Source organism: Nannobrachium achirus (assembly GCF_963921795.1).
Source record: "Nannobrachium achirus genome assembly, chromosome: 18".
Classification (NCBI taxonomy): Eukaryota; Metazoa; Chordata; class Actinopteri; order Myctophiformes; family Myctophidae; genus Nannobrachium; species Nannobrachium achirus.
Window position 1 is genome coordinate 50,577,298 of NC_137825.1, and position 14,651 is coordinate 50,591,948.

At 42.6% G+C, this 14,651-nt stretch overlaps 1 protein-coding gene across 1 annotated transcript in view; it reads left to right on the forward strand.

The window, feature by feature from the left end:
* The first annotated feature begins 553 nt into the window (after positions 1–553).
* The window catches only part of LOC308302800 (transient receptor potential cation channel subfamily M member 4-like), a 33,984-nt gene continuing 19,886 nt past the window's right edge, over positions 554–14,651 (forward strand). Inside the window, exons 1-9 of the mRNA XM_080747094.1 lie at positions 554–859; positions 1,736–1,797; positions 2,244–2,421; positions 3,347–3,527; positions 5,505–5,668; positions 6,042–6,219; positions 7,377–7,441; positions 8,277–8,507; positions 9,719–9,821. Of these exons, the coding sequence (XP_080603220.1) occupies positions 791–859; positions 1,736–1,797; positions 2,244–2,421; positions 3,347–3,527; positions 5,505–5,668; positions 6,042–6,219; positions 7,377–7,441; positions 8,277–8,507; positions 9,719–9,821 (1,231 nt within the window). The 5' untranslated portion in view covers positions 554–790. The remainder of the gene's footprint in view (positions 860–1,735; positions 1,798–2,243; positions 2,422–3,346; positions 3,528–5,504; positions 5,669–6,041; positions 6,220–7,376; positions 7,442–8,276; positions 8,508–9,718; positions 9,822–14,651) is intronic.

Below are 14,651 nucleotides of genomic sequence, written 5' to 3' on the forward strand. Positions count from 1 at the left end.
TTCTTCAAGGCTATTCATACTGTTACATGTAAAACAGGGTGGTCAGTCTGGTCACCATTTGACTGCCTAAATAGATTAATATTGCCAGATTCACATCAAATCACTGCAGTCATAGAGCCTTAAAAACATCTTAGAGAGCCCCTGGCATATATTTTCAAATGGGGGTCCGTGGGTTAATAAGTGTCAATTTAGGGGTCCTTGACATCAGAAAGTTTGAGAACCACTGACAATTTGCCTTATTTCAGTGCTTGATTCCAGGGACTCTGTGGGTTCCTTTAGGGGGGTCTAAATTGAGTTTGACCCATACAAGACTGTAACTCAGTAGCCTATACAAATGTAACCAAATGAACACTAGCGCGTCCATTGGCTCCATTTATAGATTGTGTACGCTGTCAGAGAAGTCACTGTCAGAGGAGACCGAAATGTAAAAGTTTGGGAAACACTGCCAATTTGACACTACTGTCTGGTTAGTAGCCTACCATGGCAGAGCAGGGCAGAGCAGAGCAGACTACAGTCTGTCTGGAATGGATGGTCCCTCCCATTTCCCCAAGTTCGTCTCTCTGGATTCTTTTGTGAAGTTACTTTTCTTCACCTCCTTTGACTCTCAGGCTGAACCACCACCACACCCAATCCAATGCGGCGCTTCCCCACCTCCTCTGTTTCCTTTCTCAGGTGGCGTTAAAACGACAGGGAATGTCATTTTACTAGTTTAGGAGGACGTCCCTTATAGCTAACATTTAGCAGGAAATGCAAGAATAAAGTTCGTAGAATCAGTCCAACCGCAAAGAACATGAGCGACACGGAGGAGGAAGGAGACGCCGCCGGTGGCAAACTATCTAAATCTGACAATAAGGACCAGGTGGGAATGATTATCAATGATTAGAACTGTTGTGTGGGCTAAATGGGTTATACTGCTGCCTGTGAACGGTTATAAATGTGTGGCAGGCAAGTGAATTCAGAAACAGAATGATTTAGGATATTTGTACCAGTGGTGGTGGATAAAAGTATACTCGCATGTTTTACTCGAGTAAAAGTATCAATACTGCTGTGTAGAAATACTTTTACAAGTAGCCTAATTAAGTAGAAGTCTGGAAATTCAAAATGTACTTGAGTAAAAAGTACAAAAGTATTGGTAGCAAAATGTACAAGTAACAAAAGTAAAAGTACTCATTATGCAGAATGTCCCATTTCAGGTTGTCAAAAGTGCAAATTAAGTATTTTGAAAATAGCAGATTTGCTATTTTCAAACGAAATATACCATGGCTGAAGTGGTTAATGTATGTTTTGTAATAATAATCAAAATCTACATAGTAACTAGACCTAAAATTGTTCAAATTAATGTAATCTAAAGTAGCCTAGTAGAGAAAGTACAATATTTGAATCCAAGATGTAGTGGAGTAGAAGTAAAAGTATTACTCAAGTAAAGTACAAATGCCTCAAAATTGGTGCTTAAGTACAGTATTTAAGTAAATGTACTTAGTTACTTTACACCACTGGCAGTTGTTTGACTAGTGTAGTGAGCATTGCCAAAGTAAACATTAGGGTAAACAAATGTAAAACCCTGCAGCTACATGAATTTGAGTCATATGCTCCAAACGTATTATGTGGTTTTCTCAAACATTTGATATATCCTCCTAACCTGTCCTACATGTTTTACAGATTTTATTCCATGAATAATAAGAAATGTCATAACTTGCAGTGTGCTGTAACAATAACATGTGAAAACTGTCCTCAGAGTTGGATACCCAAACTCATCAAGAAAAGAGTGTGCACCACCTTTGTGGAAGATACTTCCAGGTAAGCGATATCCTACCTCCCTTTTTTATACAGTATATAACAAATAGTTAGCGGAAGAGTTGAGTTAGTAACTGGAAATGGCAAAAAAAGGGAAATAAAACTTGGGTTTCTAGAGCTGATACAGCAGTTTTAACGATTGCACAGACACCATGACCAGGTTGTCTATATTATGTCATTCCCAACCTTTTTAGGCTGCGCCCCAAAAAAATAAAAATAAAATAACTTTAATCATAATGTGAACTGGGAAACCCCCACTCCACATATAAATATTATTGGAAAAATAGATCACATAGCTTGCAGATCAGCTATTTTCAAAAAGCTTGCCTCTTGTTTTATATTATTTATTTTACAATTTGGCCAATGTTTGACCATTTTTTATAGTATAGTTTGTTGATGAAATTGTCACTTTACTGTCACTGATGCATTTCCCTGTTTGTCTCAATCAGTAACGGCCTACTATGCCAGTGTGGGGGTCGGAGGGACAACCATGAATCGGTGGCTCTGGGCGACTACTTCAGCACAGCCATCGTCAACCACTGGGACAGTGCCCAGCACTCCTCTGAATATCCCACCGATGCCTTTGGAGAGTTGCATTTTGCGGGAGCCAGCAAGAGGCACAGCTATGTGGGTTGCCTGACTGTCAATCTGATACATGTTCACTGTGGTTCCTTGGGAGTTCCTTGCATCATCAATTTCAACATTTTCAGTCTGCTCTCAAGATTGTTACTTATGCTTTAAGGCCCCAGCAAATGAAGCATCAAAATAGATCCCAAAATCTCAAAATAATGTTTTTCATTAGACCTGTTTAGTAGAATGAGAATTTCACCAACACACACACGCACATATGACTGCAAGCCGCTCGTTACAAAATTAATCTCTGTTTTAGTTGCTTGCTCAAAGACTCAGTCTTTTAGAAAGGAGAGCGCATTTCATGATTTATTTACAATACCTTACGGTGCCATGGCATTGGTCCAAAACTTAACCTCAGTAACCCTAACTAAATTCGGACTAATGAACCTTTGGACTAATGAACCTTCGGACTTATGGGCAGTCCCCTACCTGACTACCACAGTTGGCCCTGATTGAAATCCTGGGTACATTATATAAGAAACACTCCTGTGTGAAAGACATGCACTGCGTTCTTTTAAATGCTGATCAGCTTGTCTGAATGGCGGTACCCAAATTACTTGGAGGCCAGTCTATGATGGCAACACTGACATGAGCAATACATACAGTATATCGTAACCAGTGTCACCTGGGTTATTGTGCAGGAGTAATGGGCAACAAGTGTTTTGAGGCCTGTGTCCAGACAGACCCACAGACGACTTCAATTTTGATCAATATAGGGTAGTTCTACTTAACTCGTTTACTGCTATATCCTGAGTTTCCAGAGTTATTCCCGGGCTATTCGATTAATTCGATTTAATTCAAAACAATCAAAAATAAGATCACCAAATCGGGTTCCTAAGTGCTTCAAAAACAGTCTTAGTCTGTCTGTATTTAGGTTGTGTCCATCGCTGTCCTAATCTCATTTACTTTGCTCACCTAGTTCCTGCGCATGTCATGGAACACTGACCCATCTATGGCCTACACCCTGATGACAACACATTGGGGGTTGCCCTCACCCAACCTGGTGGTATCTGTGGTGGGAGGAGAAGGCAATTCAAAGGTCAAGACCTGGGTTCGGGAGGTGCTCAGGCAGGGGCTGGTCAAAGCCTCACAAAGCACAGGTAGGTGTTTTTTGTTAGTGACCCATTTGAACTTTTCGTCTTTTTTGCCCCATCAGCAACCAGCACCCCTCCCAGTCCAGCCCTGGCATCACCCCATCCCACATCCTCTTGACTAACAGTCAGATTTCTGTCCTCTTGAGAACACATAACATCATCTTAACTAGCCTCAGGTTCAGCACTGGTCACATTCTCTCCATCACCCCCACCCACCTTCATTATTCTCCTGCTGGTCATTCCCCCCCTTCAGTTTAATCTGTTTGCCCAGTGCCCTCCCCATCTCCATTTACCCCTTATGTCTTCTCTTCACCATTCTGCCCCCCATGGATCTCTCCCCTTCTCTTTTTACCAGCACTGCACTGCTTGTCCCAGCAGCACTAAAATCCTTCTCAGGACCAGTGTCCTTCCACTCCACAGCCAAAACATTTCATTTTCTCTGTTCTCTGTTCATCAATTCATCAACTCTCAGTTGAGAAGCTATAATAAGGTCTTGACTCCTGCCATTCATGATCATGAATAGCATTCTCCTATGGGAGACCACATTTTTCTATGCAGGTGAAATTTCCCATATCTAGACAGCTCTTTTTCTCATATCAGAACATTAGCAGAGAGAGGGAGAACAACAACTTTCTCCTATATCGGAAATTAGCAGAAATGGCCAAAGAGCCTGAAGGACTTTGAAGTGGCTCATAGCTCATGTTGTATGTAATGTCATAACTTTCAATAATGATGTAACTTAAACACTGCTGAATACAGAAATGAAACCCTTCCAAGGATATTGATGATCAGTTTCTAGGAAACACGAAATCCTTGCCAAAAACTGTCAAATCAAACTGAAACTAAAACCCCAAGCACTCCAAGGATACTGAATAATAAAATCATTTAAAGAAATTATAGAGAAATCAGTAATGATGACAGGGAAAGCCTTGCAGCTGCAAGAAAATATAATGGCTTTGCGCTGCACGACTTCCTGTTCCCAGTTTGTTGCCACAATGACCATTTCCTCCAAACTGATGTGCCAAGGCCAGGTGGCACAGTGGTTTTCAACCTTTTCAGGCCACGACCCCCAAAATAATCATATTTTAACTGGGGACCCCCACCCTGACGACGAGCACTAAGAGTTGAGCCATTACATTTTGTATAACACAGTTCTATTGTGGAAAATAGCAGACTAAAAAATCTATTGATGGACTATTTTCATAATTTCAGCCTCTAATTGACAATTTGTAGAGGTATTGAAAAGTCCTGAAAATGTGCAGATAGTGCCAGATACCCTCTATACACTTAAACTTTATGTTGGTTTGTTTACTGTTGAGTGAGAAAACAATGTTGCACATTAAGCTAATCATCTGGGGAGCCCCCAAAATATCACACTGTGATGGTAACCCCTATCAAACCATCTCCTTTCTCTCTCGCGCTCTCACACACCCAAACACACGCAACTGCATTACCAGAGACTTTGTGGATGTTGAGCAAGATACAGAGGATGCAGTACAGTACTGTGAGAACTGTTTACTCTGTTTCACTTCCCTCCTCCTGAGATTAGTAAATATAGATACTTATATGCGTGTATAGAAGGCAAGCCGATCTAAAAAAAAGAAACGGATCTAGGTAATAATATGGAAAGTTGGAAACGGGGAACATGTTGTTAAAGTATCCTATCCCAATTATGATTTATTGTAAGAGCCCAAAAACGAACTAAAAAAAATGTTACAGCTTTGAACTGTGAATATCTCTAATGATCTACTCTGTCTCTCCCTTTCTATTACCAAAACACACAAACTATTTAATCTCCTTCATTGCTCACATATTTACGTATTTAATAATCACACACGTAATGAAACACATGTGCGCACGCACGCGCACACACACACACACACACACACACACACACACACACACACACACACACACACACACACACACACACACACACACACACACACACACACACACACACACACACACACACACACACAGGAGCCTGGATACTGACATCAGGCTTGCGCGAAGGTGTCGGGAGATGCGTAGGAGAGGCGGTGAGGGACCACGCCACTGCGTCCTCTTCTGTCAACAAGGTTGTGGCGTTGGGCATCGCTCCCTGGGGCCTCGTGCACAACCGACAACATTTGATCAACCCTCAGGTATACGCGCACACTTTACAACTAGCGTTCGCCACAGAAATGATAATCTTATGCCTATAGTGGCGTTTGACTGAAAGATACTCACTCACGCACTCACTCACTCAGTCAGTCAGTCAGTCAGTCAGTCAGTCAGTCAGTCACTTTGTCTCTCACTTTGTCTCTCTCTCTCACACACACACACACACACACACACACACACACACACACACACACACACACACACACACACACACACACACACACACACACACCCCTTGGACACACCAGAATAAGCTCTTGACCCATTTCCCTGACCCCGGCCCTGACCTACATGTGCTGTAGTTGATGGACACTGTTGTAAATAATGCGATTCCTGTTTTCTTCCATCCCTCAGGGCAGCTTCCCTGCGAGGTACTTTGTCCAGAACAAGACCGGGGACTCCTACAGCCTGGACAACAACTACCAGGCCTTCCTGCTGGTGGACGATGGCAGTGTAGGCCGCAGAGGAGGAGAGACCAGCTTCAGGGCTAAGCTAGAGGACTACATCTCCCACCAACGCACAGGCATCTGGGGTAAGGGATGTTTGTTTGTGGAATTAAAAAAATCATGGGTATTCTTTGCCATGACCTGAATGAAGTAAAAAGGTAACCGGAACGCTCGCCTTAAAACACGCTCGTCCTCATTATTTTCCCACAGACCTCGTGGCTCTCGCGACTGAGCATAGCGATTGAAATAAGTTTATATAGTTTTACTGAGATTTGGAGGTTACGTTTAGAAATATCAGGCAGAGACCGCTCTACCTTTCGGCCGGATGGACGCCCGAGGTGACTGTGTTTTGGGGGCGAGTCATATGGTGTTCCATAAAAACAACCAGCAGTTTTATTACTTTTATTTGTGGTTGATTTTTTGTTGAACTTCTAGAAAAACCACCATGTGTAGTTTTCAAGCAGTGGTTGTGGGGCGACTATGTTGCTGCAGAATGACTGTCGACAGTCGGATACATGTAGGGCTGCTACAATGATTTGATGAGTAATACATTTTTTGCGCTATAAAGTGAATGCGCTATGAAATGGTGACAAATGTCTGTTAGTGATTCCCAAAGAGCTGAAATGTCTCCATAACCAAAATATATTTTTTTGTCAGTGGAGTAAACAAACTGTCAGATTTTCAAATAGTCTTCAATGTAATAGTTGAAAATAAATCGATTAATCATTGAATTACGAGTATAAAAGTCATAAAGACCCAAACATCTTTCACTTCAGATTCACTGTTCATTTCGACTCCTTTTAACCATCTAGTGATTATTGCATGTTACTGGATCTTGACGGGATTAAGGCCACAGATCTGATTGGACGCTGGCCATTGCATGCTGCTGCTTGACTTTCAGGCTGAGCTATTCAACATGTAGAATCAAGTAGAGACAAAGCTCCAGTGGAAAGTCACACAAAATGAGGCAATGTGTAAAGTTTAATGCGCTCTATTGTCTTACTGTATGTGCAGAGAGCCACATTGCACTTTATTGAAATTCGTACTTTGCCCTTCCTCTTGACACCAAATGAAAGTTGAAATGTATAATATAAAAATAAAACTGAAAACTATGTATGTATGTTGCACTAGTCACATAAGAGATGTGGACATGTAGAGTAAATCAAGGTGCTATTGCTTTACATTATCTATGAGAAAGGAGATCATTTCAGTTTGATTACCTGTAATTCTTTTTTTCTTACAGGCAGTGGCAGCATTGACATTCCTGTTCTCTGCATGCTCATATCAGGAGATGCAACAACGCTGGAGGTACATTCAATGCAATAATTCATCCAGTATAATTAAGATGACATAAATAACTGGGTTTTTATCAGTCAGGCACATTAATGGAATCAGCATTACAAGTATTCCTTTTGTTATAGCTGATTATTCACTATCATTATAGGTACAGGCCAACACAACTTATAATAAAAACAAAATGCACATGGGGGTGGGGGGTGTAAACCTATATCTCTTGGCTCCTGAGATATGATTATCTAATGTTGATATTTTTGGGCAAAAATGTTAATGATCTGTTCAGGGCAGCCTGAATTATCAGTTCAGGGCAGCCTAGTGAGTTTCATGAAAATCCAGGCACACACAAACGGGAGCAATTATAATCATGTCATACTCGTCGCTCATGTTTCTCCACTGACTAACTTTTTGACAGAAGCTGCTGCCATGCTGATTTGCAAGTGAGCAAGCATACAGTAGTTGGATGACTGTTCATTGCTCACAACAGAGGAGACCTCTGAGTGTGCAACTCTCTGATTCTTACATTTTTACTAGCTTGTGTCTACATCTCCAACTTTTGGGTGTGTGTCATTCAATATAAAACCGATAAACGGAAAAAGTACACATGATACTAGAGACTGCAATGACCAGTGCTTTTGTATCCAGGTACCAGAACGTTTATAAATTGGAGGAGGGCTATGTAAAGAAATAAGAGCCAGGCATTAAAAGTAGTAACCAGTAGAGAAGCAATGTTGTACTAAAAAAATAATGAAATGATTTCATTTGTCTGCAATGCATAGCTGTTGCGCTCTCTTCCCTCCCTATCTCAGTTTTTCTCGTTTTCCCTCCCTCCACCTAATATCTTCATCAGCGGGTGGATCTGTCTCTGAGGAAATCGACGCCCTGGCTGGTGCTGGCAGGTTCAGGAGGCGTGGCTGACCTCTTGTGTGGCATTTTAGAGAACCTATCGTCTGCCCCTGCTGCCCAGTCCTCCAATGAGGTGGATGGTGAGGCAGGCTTTAGTGATCTGAAGGATAGGGTGGCGGAACGGGTCAGGAAGCACTTCCCTTCTGAATCCGACACGGACAAACTTGTTGAACAGGTAAGGGCAGTGGAACTACCGCAAAGTAATGTGGCTTTCGACATACCCTTAAGTCAATGGGCTTTTCTGAACATACATAGATAGTTGTATGGGTGTTAAAGTACCTCTGTATGTGCTCTGTTGATCTAGCCGATCTCAGGGAGAATCTTCTTTGTGTTCTGGTCAATGGTCAGCACTGTGATGCTTATAAGTGTTTACTTTGTCGACTATGGTCCCCCAAGGAGGCCCTCTTTTTCTCCTCTACACCAAATGTCTTTGTCAAAAATACCCAATCTGCAAGCTCATAACACATTGCAACGTGACACTTGTAGATCTGCTATTTTTACAGAATGTTCGCCATTATGGCAATGCCCACAATGGAGCTGCTATGGTTCATGTGGTTAAAGGCATAGTTTGTTTTTAGTTGAAAATTACAATTTATCCTACTTATCCAGAGTCGGACAAGGTCATGGATATCTTTTCTTTTTCTTTTTTATGCCATGTTAAATGTAAACCACTCCAAAGGCTCATTGGAATACTGTCTGCAGTCCATAACTGGTCATCCATCCATGAGTGTATCTAACTCTGGGTAATAATAGTGGGGAAATTAGAGTTCAATAATACTTTTTGGTTTTTGTCACATTCCTAAGACAAAAATTTGATTCGAGTAAATTTACCCCATTGATACCGGATGGGACCCGTTTCGAAACGGGTCCCCATCCGGAACGAATGGGGGTAAATTTATTGTGATCACATTTTTGTCTGCGATGTGGAATGCGACAAAAAACTAAAACTATTATTGAACTCTACTCTCCATGGCATGAGTAATCAATAGAAAAAAAGTCATTTTGGGGTGAACTACTCCTTTAACTTCAAAGGCCTTTACAAGTGTCTGTCTGTCTGTGTTGCACACTGTTGGCTGAACTTGTGCTCAGTGGCTGAGGATGAACAGTATGTCACAGGTTTGAATCTGGCTGATGACATTTGTTGCATAATTGCAAGTCAAACTATTTATCTTGCTTCCCATAGAGTGCCAAATGGAGCAGAAAATCCATTACAGTATATTTGTGTTATTACGCCGATATTATTCAGATTAAGAGATTTGTCTTTTAAGAGATCTCTGTCTTTTAGCACACAAGTACCTACTTTTGAAAAAACTGAGATCTCCTGTGTTAATTGCATGGGTAATTTCCTCATCTTCTCATCCTGTGACCCTTGACTCTGACCCTCAGGCTCTGAGCATCTACCAGAACAGGGATCTAATCACTGTCTACCATGGAGAGCAGGAGGGGCCAGATGACTTCGATACAGTCCTGCTCAAGGCCCTTGTGCGAGGTATAGAACAATCAATATTGACAGAATTCACGTTACGCAACTTCCTGGTGCTGACGTCACGGTTGAAGGGGAAACCCTCGTGATCAAGAACACAAGATAGTAAAAGGCACAAAGCGTTATAATTTACTTTACCAGGGAAGAGAGCATTGCCTGGAATGTTGAATCTCCATATATGGAGATAACCTACGCATCACACAAAGTCTGACCTCACCAGCCCATACTTGGGCATGGACGACTTATATCTCCATATACGGAGATGGCCATATATGGAGATACGATGACATCACAGAGTCCACAGCTGATGATGTGGCGTGATGTCATACAATAAACAAACAAGCCCTATACACTGATGCGATACGATGACATCACAGAGTCCACAGCTGATGATGTGGCGTGATGTCATACAATAAACAAACAAGCCCTATATACTGATGCGGAGATATGAGCAGGGCAAAGGTGTGACGTGTGACCGACCGACCGACCGACCGACCGACGGACGGACGGCCGGTGGAGGTTTTCATTGCGACCGTCAGGGAGCAGCTTACTACCAGTAAGACTCCCTAATCGGGAGATAAGCGACCGTTGGTCGCTTATCTCCACAACTATCACAACCTCCACCTCTCACGTCATACGGGTAGCCATAGTTACACTTGGAATGTTGAATCTCCATATATGGAGATAACCTACGCATCACACAAAGTCTGACCTCACCAGCCCATACTTGGGCATGGACGACTTATATCTCCATATACGGAGATGGCCATATATGGAGATACGATGACATCACAGAGTCCACAGCTGATGATGTGGCGTGATGTCATACAATACACAAACAAGCCCTATATAAAGGGGCAATTCTCACCAGGGAAGAGAGCATTGCCTGGAATGTTGAATCTCCATATATGGAGATAACCTACGCATCACACAAAGTCTGACCTCACCAGCCCATACTTGGGCATGGACGACTTATATCTCCATATACGGAGATGGCCATATATGGAGATACGATGACATCACAGAGTCCACAGCTGATGATGTGGCGTGATGTCATACAATAAACAAACAAGCCCTATATACTGATGCGATACGATGACATCACAGAGTCCACAGCTGATGATGTGGCGTGATGTCATACAATAAACAAACAAGCCCTATATACTGATGCGGAGATATGAGCAGGGCAAAGGTGTGACGTGTGACCGACCGACCGACGGACGGCCGGTGGAGGTTTTCATTGCGACCGTCAGGGAGCAGTTTACTACCAGTAAGACTCCCTAATCGGGAGACCAGTAAGACTCCCTAATCGGGAGATAAGCGACCGTTGGTCGCTTATCTCCACAAATAGGCCAAAAGTTTGTTTTACCAATTATTACACTCTATGTGAACATTTACATCAACAAATCCCAAGTACTATGCAGAACAACCCATTTCAAGTTTTTAATGTACAACAATATTTAGAAAATAGGTCTACAAGCTCACAATGCTACGCATTGTCCTCGTCCCTTATATTCCCATAGGTTATATGGAGATCTCAGTGTTTGTCAGTCCTTGTTCATTTATGCCCATATATGGACATCTCTATATCTACTGTAACAGTCCTTGTCCCTTTATGCCCGGAGATCTCTTAACTGTAAGTCCTTGTCCCTTTTATGCCCATATATGGATATTCCTGATGTCATCAGTATATGAACATATATGGGCTTTCTGATATGCCCATATATGGAGATCTCTTAACTGTAAGCCCTTGTCCCTTTTATGACCATATATGGATATCCCTGATGTCATCCGTATATGCCCATATATGGGCTTTCTAATATGCCCATATATGGAGATCTCTGTATCTCCATATATGGGTATAAAAGGATACTTCAGGTCTGACATCAGGTTTGTTTATATTGGGTTGCTAGGTTTGACATCACAAACTCCATGGGCCATCTGACCTAGAAATCTATATTTGGGCATAGATGAGTCATCGTGACCTCATCATGATTTCAATCGCTATAAAAGGACTCTCAGTGACATACACTCTCCACAGATAAAGCAGTCAACCAGCCTACCAGTCAACCCATTCTTTGATTACTTTGTACAACTAGATTAACTTTTCAATGGCATCCCCACTGGAATTGACCGAAATGTACGACAGACAATGCCGGTCTTATACCAGGAAAGAAGCATTTCTTCGACTCAGACCTTATCGCCAGGGTTGGCTTATAGCAGCTGTCGGTAGATAATGCCGGTCTTATATAAGGGTCATTTGTGTACGGTGTGATTTGCCATGGTTACTCATTGAAGTTGAATCTCCATATATGGAGATAACCTACGCATCACACTAAGTCTGACCTCACCAGCCCATATTTGGGCATGAGCAACTTATGTCTCCATATATGGAGATATGATGACATCACAAAGTCCTCAGCCGATGATGTGGCGTGATGTCATACAATACACAAACGAGCCCAGATATGAGCAGGGCAAAGGTGTGACGTGTGACCGACCGACGGACGGACGGACGGCCGGTGGAGGTTTTGATTGCGACCGTCAGGGAGCAGTTTACTATGAAAACCTCCACCGTCCGTCCGTCCGTCGGTCGGTCGGTCGGTCGGTCACACGTCACACGTCACACCTTTGCCCTGCTCATATCTCCGCATCAGTATATAGGGCTTGTTTGTTTATTGTATGACATCACGCCACATCATCAGCTGTGGACTCTGTGATGTCATCGTATCGCATCAGTATATAGGGCTTGTTTGTTTATTGTATGACATCACGCCACATCATCAGCTGTGGACTCTGTGATGTCATCGTATCTCCATATATGGCCATCTCCGTATATGGAGATATAAGTCGTCCATGCCCAAGTATGGGCTGGTGAGGTCAGACTTTGTGTGATGCGTAGGTTATCTCCATATATGGAGATTCAACATTCCAGGCAATGCTCTCTTCCCTGGTGAGAATTGCCCCTTTATATAGGGCTTGTTTGTGTATTGTATGACATCACGCCACATCATCAGCTGTGGACTCTGTGATGTCATCGTATCTCCATATATGGCCATCTCCGTATATGGAGATATAAGTCGTCCATGCCCAAGTATGGGCTGGTGAGGTCAGACTTTGTGTGATGCGTAGGTTATCTCCATATATGGAGATTCAACATTCCAGGTGTAACTATGGCTACCCGTATGACGTGAGAGGTGGAGGTTGTGATATTTGTGGAGATAAGCGACCAACGGTCGCTTATCTCCCGATTAGGGAGTCTTACTGGTACTAAACTGCGACCTTACGGTCGCAATGAAAACCTCCACCGGCCGTCCGTCGGTCGGTCGGTCGGTCGGTCGGTCGGTCACACGTCACACCTTTGCCCTGCTCATATCTCCGCATCAGTATATAGGGCTTGTTTGTTTATTGTATGACATCACGCCACATCATCAGCTGTGGACTCTGTGATGTCATCGTATCGCATCAGTATATAGGGCTTGTTTGTTTATTGTATGACATCACGCCACATCATCAGCTGTGGACTCTGTGATGTCATCGTATCTCCATATATGGCCATCTCCGTATATGGAGATATAAGTCGTCCATGCCCAAGTATGGGCTGGTGAGGTCAGACTTTGTGTGATGCGTAGGTTATCTCCATATATGGAGATTCAACATTCCAGGCAATGCTCTCTTCCCTGGTGAGAATTGCCCCTTTATATAGGGCTTGTTTGTGTATTGTATGACATCACGCCACATCATCAGCTGTGGACTCTGTGATGTCATCGTATCTCCATATATGGCCATCTCCGTATATGGAGATATAAGTCGTCCATGCCCAAGTATGGGCTGGTGAGGTCAGACTTTGTGTGATGCGTAGGTTATCTCCATATATGGAGATTCAACATTCCAGGTGTAACTATGGCTACCCGTATGACGTGAGAGGTGGAGGTTGTGATATTTGTGGAGATAAGCGACCAACGGTCGCTTGTCTCCCGATTAGGGAGTCTTACTGGTAGTAAACTGCTCCCTGACGGTCGCAACCATTCAAAATAGTGATTTGTTGGCTTTAAGTCGAGCAATTTCTGTGTTAGTTTACCCTTCAAAGCTGACGTCAGCACCAGGAAGTTGCTGAGAAATTTGCTGAGTGCGCGTGCGTGGGCGGGCCGTGAATAGGGTCTATTGCTAGAAAGGTGCAATCCTGGGAAATTGCAAGTGTGGTTGCACCGACACAAGTCACAGGGAATCTGCTGGGAAATATATTCTGTCTTACCATTTATATTAGATTAAGATGTTGTGGTGTCAAGTGAAGCATGACCAATCCTGTCTGATCGGACATGTCAGAAAATGGACAGAAAAGGTCCATTGAACTCGATGGACCTTTGGGATTACAAAAAGGTCAACAGAAAAGAGATTTACTTTAGGTGACAGAAAAGGGTTAACAGGAAACAGGTTTACGTTCAGGTGACAGAAACGTTCTCGGACCCAGAACAATAGTCTGGTTGCCTATACCAACCACGCTAATAATATATGCTCAGCTGTTAGTATATAATAATCCTTAAAGGAGCTATAGTCAACTTTTTCATTTTGGCCGTTGTCAGGCTGACTTTGTTTACATCCCTCTAAAGAATAGAAGAGGGATGTAAACAAAGTCAGCCTGACAACGGCCAAAATGATTATTTTATCATTATTGTTACGCTTTTTGTGGTCATTTTTGAAAAGAAACACATGAAACCTAATTGTTTTTATAAAATGTTTTCGAAACATTATTTTTATTTTAGCATCAGTTTTTCAAGAAAAAGTTGACTATAGCTCCTTTAATTCTGGAAGGTTAAAAAACGTGCCCGTGTCACG